General features: G+C 37.1%; 1 protein-coding gene across 1 annotated transcript; it reads right to left on the reverse strand.

Moving 5' to 3' along the window:
- Positions 1–6,305: 6,305 nt before the first annotated feature.
- LOC137633561 (ring-infected erythrocyte surface antigen-like) lies at positions 6,306–8,153 on the reverse strand. The gene is made up of 4 exons (XM_068365844.1): positions 8,042–8,153; positions 7,071–7,210; positions 6,783–6,929; positions 6,306–6,542 (listed from the first exon to the last, which is right to left on the reverse strand). The coding sequence occupies exons 1-4, from the start codon at positions 8,151–8,153 to the stop codon at positions 6,306–6,308; spliced, it is 636 nt and encodes a 211-aa protein (XP_068221945.1).
- Positions 8,154–8,751: the final 598 nt, after the last annotated feature.

Raw genomic sequence — 8,751 nt, forward strand, 5'->3', positions numbered from 1 at the left:
CTCCTGCTTCTCTTCCTCTTCTTGCTGCTGCTCCTTGTTTTTCTTTTTTATTTATTATATTTTTTTTTAGATTGTTTCTTTTGCTGCTTCTCCTCCTCCTTTTCTGCCTCCACTTACTGCTGCTCCTTTTTTTTTCTTTTTTGTTTTTATATTTTCTTAGGTTTTTTTTTTCGCTGCCTCTCCTCCTCCTTCTCTTCCTCCTCTTGCTGCTGCTCCTTTTTTTTTCTTTTTTATTTATTATATTTTTTTTAGATTTTTATTTTGCTGCTTCTCCTCCTCCTTTTTTGCCTCCTCTTGCTGCTGCTCCTTTTTTTTTCTTTTTTTGTTTTTATATTTTTTTTATATATTTTTTTTTTGCTGCTTCTCCTCCTCATTTTCTTCCTCCTCTTGCTGCTGCTCCTTTTTTTTTCTTTTTTGTTTTATATTTTTTTTTATATTTTTTTTTTGCTGCTTCTCCTCTTCCTTTTCTTCCTCCTCTCTCTGCTGCTCCTTTTTTTTTCTTTTTTTCTTTTTTATATTTTTTTTTCTTTTGCTGCTTGTCCTCCTCCTTCTCTTCCTCCTCTTGTTGCTGCTCCTTTATTTATTTTTTTTTTCTTTTGTATTTTTTTAGGTTTTTTTTTCTGCTGCTTCTCCTCCTCCTCCTTTGCCTCTTCTTACTGCTGCTCCTTTTTTTCTGCTGCTTCTCCTCCTCCTTCTGTTCTTCCTCTTGCTTGTGCTCCTTTTTTTTATATATTTTTTTAGGTTTTTTTTTCGCTGATTCTTCTTCTCTCCATCCTCTTGCTGTTGCTCCTTTTTTTTTTTTTTGTATTCGTTTTAGGTTTTTCATTTTTCTTTGCTGCTTCTCCTCCTCCTTCTCTTCCTCCTCTGTCTGCTGCTCTTTTTTTTTTCATTTATTTTTTATTTTTTTGCTGCATCTGTTCCTGGTGTTTCTCACGACCCCCAGCTGTTGGCAGATTCTGTTCACTCATAACTGATGCTGTTAGCTCCTATCAATTGTAGCTGCTAATTACTGCTGCTGCTAGCTGCAGTCTCTGCTATTGCTAGCTGCTGTATGCTGTTGCTTTCGGCTACTAGCTGCTGCTATTTGCTACTGCAAGCTGCTGGTGCTAGTGCTGCTGCTTGCTGCTGCTACTGCTGCTCTTGCTTGCGGCTGCTGCTTCTGCTGCTTACTGCTGCTTCTGCTGATTGCTGCTGCTGCTGCATTTGCTAGCTGCAGCTGCTGCTACCTTTGGTAGCTGCTGCTGCTTTTGCTAGCTGCTGCTGCTGCTGCTTACTGCTGCTTTTGCAGACTGCTGCTGCTGCTGCTTTTGCTAGCTGCAGCTGCTGCTACCTTTGGTAGCTGCTGCTGCTTTTGCTAGCTGCTGCTGCTGCTGCAGCCTGCTGCAGCTGCTGCTGCTGCTGCAGCCTGCTGCAGCTGCTGCTTGCTTCTGCTGCAGCCGCTCGCTACTGCAACTGTTGCTGCTGCAAACTGCTGCTGGTCGCACCTGCTGCTTGCTGTTTCTCCTAGCTGCTGCTAGCTGCTTCTGATGATGGCTGCTGCATACTGCGGCTAACTTCAGCTGCGACTGCCGCTAGCTACTGCCAACTGTTGCTTTCCTATTGCTGCTGGTTCTGCTACTGCTGCTAACTTTCGCTAGCTGCTACTATCTTCTGCTCCTGCTATTTGATGCTCCACAGCTGCGAGCTCCTAAGAATTCGGACTGATGAAGGACTACCTCCAAAAGATGCAGCTTCTCTTCCCAGCCAAAGATGTCTTGGTTCAACCTCCAAGAACTTGTCTGCACACTAGAAGAATCCCAGCTTCATCCCTCTGCAGAGCCAGTCTTCTAGATTATGCCCCCAGAACCACCCGAAGGTTGGTATCCAAAGGAATAGATCTAGATATCCGACCATTTGTACACTTGACAAAGGTCCTGTACACCCCATCAAGGTACATAGTATACTAAACTCAGCCAGGTTTCTTCCTTCTGCAGCACCAGTCCTCCAGATTATTCCAAGCATCGTTCAAGCTGGAAAGTTAGCCTTGCGTCCCTTAAGCTGGGGGCAGTCCATCCAAGCGTCCTTCAACCCGAATCGTTTCTGGTGTCCTTTCCAGTGAAACTGATGTCCTGAACCTGTCCAGAATGGGTGAAGCACAAAACTTAACAAAAAAATTATTCCATTCCAAACAAAACTAAACAGAAAAAAAAATTCCTTTCCAAAATAAAATCAAACCAATTTTATTCCCATTTCCTATAAATATATATATTTTTTTTTGGTGGCGATATTATAATCACCATTTTTTTTGTTTTTTATTTTTTTGGTGGTGATATTATAATCACCATTTTTTTGTTTTTGTTTTTTTTTTTGGTGGCGATATTATAATCACCATTTTTTTGTTTTTTATTTTTTTTGGTTGCGATATTATAATCACCATTTTTTTGTTTTTTGTTTTTTTTGGTGGCGATATTATAATCACCATTTTTTTGTTTTTTGTTTTTTATGGTGGCGATATTATAATCACCATTTTTTGTTGTTGTTTTTTATGGTGGCGATATTATAATCACCATTTTTTTGTTTTTTATTTTTTTTTGGTGGCGATATTATAATCACTATTTTTTTGTTTTTTATTTTTTTTGGTGGCGATATTATAATCACCATTTTTTTGTTTTTTGTTTTTTATGGTGGCGATATTATAATCACCATTTTTTGTTGTTGTTTTTTATGGTGGCGATATTATAATCACCATTTTTTTGTTTTTTATTTTTTTTTGGTGGCGATATTATAATCACTATTTTTTTGTTTTTTATTTTTTTTGGTGGCGATATTATAATCACCATTTTTTTGTTTTTTATTTTTTTTGGTGGCGATATTATAATCACCATTTTTTTGTTTTTTATTTTTTTTGGTGGCGATATTATAATCACCATTTTTTTGTTTTTTTATTTTTTTTGGTGGCGATATTATAATCACCATTTTTTTGTTTTTTATTTTTTTTGGTGGCGATATTATAATCACCATTTTTTTTTGTTTTTTTATTTTTTTTGGTGGCGATATTATAATCACTATTTTTTTGTTTTTTATTTTTTTTGGTGGCGATATTATAATCACCATTTTTTTGTTTTTTATTTTTTTTGGTGGCGATATTATAATCACCATTTTTTTGTTTTTTTATTTTTTTTGGTGGCGATATTATAATCACCATTTTTTTGTTTTTTATTTTTTTTGGTGGCGATATTATAATCACCATTTTTTTTGTTTTTTTATTTTTTTTGGTGGCGATATTATAATCACTATTTTTTTGTTTTTTATTTTTTTTGGTGGCGATATTATAATCACCATTTTTTTGTTTTTTATTTTTTTTGGTGGCGATATTATAATCACCATTTTTTTGTTTTTTATTTTTTTTGGTGGCGATATTATAATCACCATTTTTTTTGTTTTTTTATTTTTTTTGGTGGCGATATTATAATCACCATTTTTTTTGTTTTTTTATTTTTTTTGGTGGCGATATTATAATCACCATTTTTTTGTTTTTTATTTTTTTTGGTGGCGATATTATAATCACCATTTTTTTGTTTTTTATTTTTTTTTGGTGGCGATATTATAATCACCATTTTTTTTGTTTTTTATTTTTTTTGGTGGCGATATTATAATCACCATTTTTTTGTTTTTTATTTTTTTTTGGTGGCGATATTATAATCACCATTTTTTTGTTTTTTATTTTTTTTGGTGGCGATATTATAATCACCATTTTTTTGTTTTTTATTTTTTTTGGTGGCGATATTATAATCACCATTTTTTTGTTTTTTATTTTTTTTGGTGGCGATATTATAATCACCATTTTTTTGTTTTTTATTTTTTTTTGGTGGCGATATTATAATCACCATTTTTTTGTTTTTTATTTTTTTTGGTGGCGATATTATAATCACTATTTTTTTGTTTTTTATTTTTTTTGGTGGCGATATTATAATCACCATTTTTTTGTTTTTTATTTTTTTTGGTGGCGATATTATAATCACCATTTTTTTGTTTTTTATTTTTTTTGGTGGCGATATTATAATCACCATTTTTTTTGTTTTTTTATTTTTTTTGGTGGCGATATTATAATCACTATTTTTTTGTTTTTTATTTTTTTTGGTGGCGATATTATAATCACCATTTTTTTGTTTTTTATTTTTTTTGGTGGCGATATTATAATCACCATTTTTTTGTTTTTTATTTTTTTTGGTGGCGATATTATAATCACCATTTTTTTTGTTTTTTTATTTTTTTTGGTGGCGATATTATAATCACCATTTTTTTTGTTTTTTTATTTTTTTTGGTGGCGATATTATAATCACCATTTTTTTGTTTTTTATTTTTTTTGGTGGCGATATTATAATCACCATTTTTTTGTTTTTTATTTTTTTTTGGTGGCGATATTATAATCACCATTTTTTTTGTTTTTTATTTTTTTTGGTGGCGATATTATAATCACCATTTTTTTGTTTTTTATTTTTTTTTGGTGGCGATATTATAATCACCATTTTTTTGTTTTTTATTTTTTTTGGTGGCGATATTATAATCACCATTTTTTTGTTTTTTATTTTTTTTGGTGGCGATATTATAATCACCATTTTTTTGTTTTTTATTTTTTTTGGTGGCGATATTATAATCACCATTTTTTTTGTTTTTTATTTTTTTTGGTGGCGATATTATAATCACCATTTTTTTTGTTTTTTTATTTTTTTTGGTGGCGATATTATAATCACCATTTTTTTTGTTTTTTTATTTTTTTTTGGTGGCGATATTATAATCACCATTTTTTTGTTTTTTATTTTTTTTGGTGGCGATATTATAATCACCATTTTTTTGTTTTTTATTTTTTTTGGTGGCGATATTATAATCACCATTTTTTTGTTTTTTATTTTTTTTGGTGGCGATATTATAATCACCATTTTTTTGTTTTTTATTTTTTTTGGTGGCGATATTATAATCACCATTTTTTTGTTTTTTATTTTTTTTGGTGGCGATATTATAATCACCATTTTTTTGTTTTTTTATTTTTTTTGGTGGCGATATTATAATCACCATTTTTTTGCTTTTTTATTTTTTTTGGTGGCGATATTATAATCACCAGAGGTAGCCCCTTTATACTGAAATAGGTCTCGGCCAACTTCCCTCACTCCAGCTAGCCAAGTACAGAAAAAGTCAATCGAACTGCTGCTCCAGTGCTGCTAAATAATGCTACTGCTCCACTGTTGCTGCTGCTGCTGCTGCTGCTGCTACTGCTGCTAGCAGCTTCTGTTACTGCTGATATTTTCTAAATATTATTTAAGGTGCTGCTGTTCACCAAACCATAAATGCCACCTTCAAAAAGTTGATGCAGCTTCTTTCCCCCAGCAAAATGGTTTTGGCCCAACCTCCAAGAACTAGTCTGCATACTAGAAGAATCCCAGCTTCATCCCTCTGCAGAGCCGGTCTTCTAGATTATTCCCCCAGAACCACCCGAAGGTTGGTATCCGAAAGAATAGATCTAGATATCCGACCATTTGTACACTTGACAAAGGTCCTGTACACCCCATCAAGGTACATAGCATACTAAACTCAGCCAGGTTTCTTCCCTCTGCAGAGCCATCCTTTTCAGTTAGTCCAAGCACCATTTCAGCTGAGGGGTTTAGCCACAAATCCATTGAGGTGGGCAGTTATTCTAAACATCCTGAATTTTTTTTTTCGAAGTAGTGAAATTAAACTACTTTTTCACAGAAAATTATCCACTTTTTTTAATTTTCCATTTTGTATTTTTTTTTAGATTTTTTTAGCATTTTATTACTTTTTTTTCAGTTTTTTCTGTTTTTATTTTATGGGGCTTTTAATTTTTTCTACAGTTTCTATTACGTCTTCCTCCTCTTCCTCTTTTCTTATTTGCAGTCTTCCTTTCTGATTTTTGTGACGACGACTTCAAAGGACTTCTGTCCATATCCTCTTTACCGGACAACACACTGTAGTAATTATGAACAGGAACTTCATATATATCAGAATCCAATCTCTCTTCTTCCTCTGAGAACTCTTCATTACTGCTCTGCTCCTTTGAGAGATTGCTATTTTTTCTTTCTGCCTTTGAGAGCTCTCTTTTCCTATCCTCTCTCTTTGAGAGTTTTTTATTACTCCTCTTTTTATTTGAGAGCTTTCCATTATTTCTCTCTTTCTTTAATAGCTCTCTGTTATTCATCTCTTCCTTAGACACTTCACTATTACTGCTTTCTTCCTTAGACACTTCACTATTACTGTTTTCTTCCTTAGACACTTCACTATTACTGCTTTCTTCCTTAGACACTTTGCCATTACTGATCTCTTCCTTTGAGAGCTTTCTTTTTCTCCTCTTTTTTCTTTGGGAGTTTTTTATCACTTCTCACTGCCTTTGAATCGTCTTCAGACCGATGTTCTTCAAGAGTAAGAACTTTTTCTTCTTCCTCCTTCTCTTCCTCTACATCCTTTTCTTCTCCTCTTTGAGGAAGAACGGGCTCAGTTAGCTGTTCTTCCACTGGAAGATCGATTTCATCTTCCAGTTCATCCTCAACCTCTTGTTCAGCAGGGAGATCGATCTCTTCTTCCAGTTCATCCTCGACCTCCTGTTCAGCAGGGAGATCGATCTCTTCTTCCAGTTCATCCTTGACCTCCTGTTCAGCAGGGAGATCGATCTCTTCTTCCAGTTCATCCTCGACCTCCTGTTCAGCAGGGAGATCGATCTCTTCTTCCAGTTCATCCTCGACCTCTTGTTCAGCAGGGAGATCGATCTCATCTTCCAGTTCATCCTCGACCTCTTGTTCCGCAGGAAGATCGACTTCATCTTCCAGTTCATCCTCGACCTCTTGTTCTGCAGGAAGATATACTTCATCTTCCAGTTTATCCTCGACCTCTTGTTCAGCAGGGAGATCGATCTCTTCTTCCAGTTCATCCTCGACCTCCTGTTCAGCAGGGAGATCGATCTCTTCTTCCAGTTCATCCTCGACCTCCTGTTCAGCAGGGAGATCGATCTCTTCTTCCAGTTCATCCTCGACCTCTTGTTCAGCAGGGAGATCGATCTCTTCTTCCAGTTCATCCTCGACCTCTTGTTCAGCAGGGAGATCGACCTCATCTTCCAGTTCATCCTCGACCTCTTGTTCCGCAGGAAGATCGAATTCCTGGAAAGCTACTTCAGCTGGAAGAAATTCATCATCTTCCAGCTCTTCGGGGAATGCTCCTTCAGCTGGAAGAAATTCATCATCTTCCAGCTCTTCTGGGAACACTCCCTCAGCTGGAAGAAATTCATCATCTTCCAGCTCTTCTGGGAACACTCCCTCAGCTGGAAGAAATTCATCATCTTCCAGCTCTTCTGGGAACACTCCCTCAGCTGGAAGAAATTCATCATCTTCCAGCTCTTCTGGGAACACTCCCTCAGCTGGAAGAAATTCATCATCTTCCAGCTCTTCTGGGAACACTCCCTCAGCTGGAAGAAATTCATCATCTTCCAGCTCTTCTGGAACACTCCCTCAGCTGGAAGAAATTCATCATCTTCCAGCTCTTCCTGGAACACTCCCTCAGCTGGAAGAAATTCATCATCTTCCAGCTCTTCTGGGAACACTCCTTCAGCTGGAAGAAACTCACCCTCTTCCAGCTCTTCCTGGAACATTCCTTCAGCTGGAAGAAACTCACCCTCTTCCAGCTCTTCCTGGAACATTCCTTCAGCTGGAAGAAACTCACCCTCTTCCAGCTCTTCTGGGAACACTCCCTCAGCTGGAAGAAATTCACCATCTTCCAGCTCTTCGGGGAACACTCCCTCAGCTGGAAGAAATTCATCATCTTCCAGCTCTTCTGGGGAACACTCCCTCAGCTGGAAGAAACTCACCCTCTTCCAGCTCTTCCTGGAATATTCTTTCAGCTGGAAGAAACTCACCCTCTTCCAGCTCTTCCTGGAACATTCCTTCAGCTGGAAGAAACTCACCCTCTTCCAGCTCTTCCTGGAACATTCCTTCAGCTGGAAGAAACTCACCCTCTTCCAGCTCTTCCTGGAACATTCCTTCAGCTGGAAGAAACTCACCCTCTTCCAGCTCTTCCTGGAACATTCCTTCAGCTGGAAGAAATTCACCCTCTTCCTGTGTAGTTTCTCGGATTTCCTGGAGAAGATTCTGCAAAAGCTCTTCATCTCTCATAGTCTCTCCTCCTTTTCCGTTTCTTCCACACAGGTACCTGAAAAAGAAAAATGCTCCGACGGCGGCAGTGCCAAAGGCAGCTGTGCCCAAGAGCAAGGCCATCTTTGGCCAAAGGACATGTTGGTCGACCAAACGGAGAATCTCATCCTTCTCCGCTGCTTCGCCGCCGACAATGTCCCTCGCCAGGCCCACCAGAGTTCCGTCGCAGGGGGACAGGTTTGGTTCCTCGTACCTAACCAGGTTCGATAAACCGATGTACCCAAGGGCAGAATGCAGACGCCGCCACATCCCGTTTTGGGTCCTGTAATCCTGCAGATTCTGACGCGCCGCGTCGCACAAGTCCAGCTCTTCCTCCAGAGCTGATCTCCATTGCCATCCTCCGTTAAGGAGAATTCTTACAGCTTTCTTCATTGCCTCCATTTCGAAATTCACGCCAAATGCTTTGAATGCTTGATAAACCATATTTATGATTACCGAAACCTTTCCTGAATTTAGCATTATTTAAAAAAAAAAAGCAAGTTGAGGACTGAGAGAGAGAGAGAGAGAGAGAGAGAGAGAGAGAGAGGAGAGAGAGAGAGAGAGAGAGAGAGAGAGAGAC

The sequence above is a fragment of the Palaemon carinicauda genome, chromosome 3 (assembly GCF_036898095.1).
Source record: "Palaemon carinicauda isolate YSFRI2023 chromosome 3, ASM3689809v2, whole genome shotgun sequence".
Lineage (NCBI taxonomy): Eukaryota > Metazoa > Arthropoda > Malacostraca > Decapoda > Palaemonidae > Palaemon > Palaemon carinicauda.

Excerpts from the sequence above, each read along its gene's own strand:
- LOC137633561 (XM_068365844.1), bottom strand. The coding sequence starts at position 8,153 with ATGAGAGATGAAGAGCTTTTGCAGAATCTTCTCCAGGAAATCCGAGAA. Across the intron at positions 7,211-8,041 it reads CCAGGAAGAGCTGGAAGAGG|CTGAAGGAGCATTCCCCGAA; the intron begins GTGAGTTTCTTC and ends AATTTCTTCCAG. Across the intron at positions 6,543-6,782 it reads ATCTTCCTGCGGAACAAGAG|GTTGAGGATGAACTGGAAGA; the intron begins GTCGAGGATGAA and ends GCTGAACAAGAG.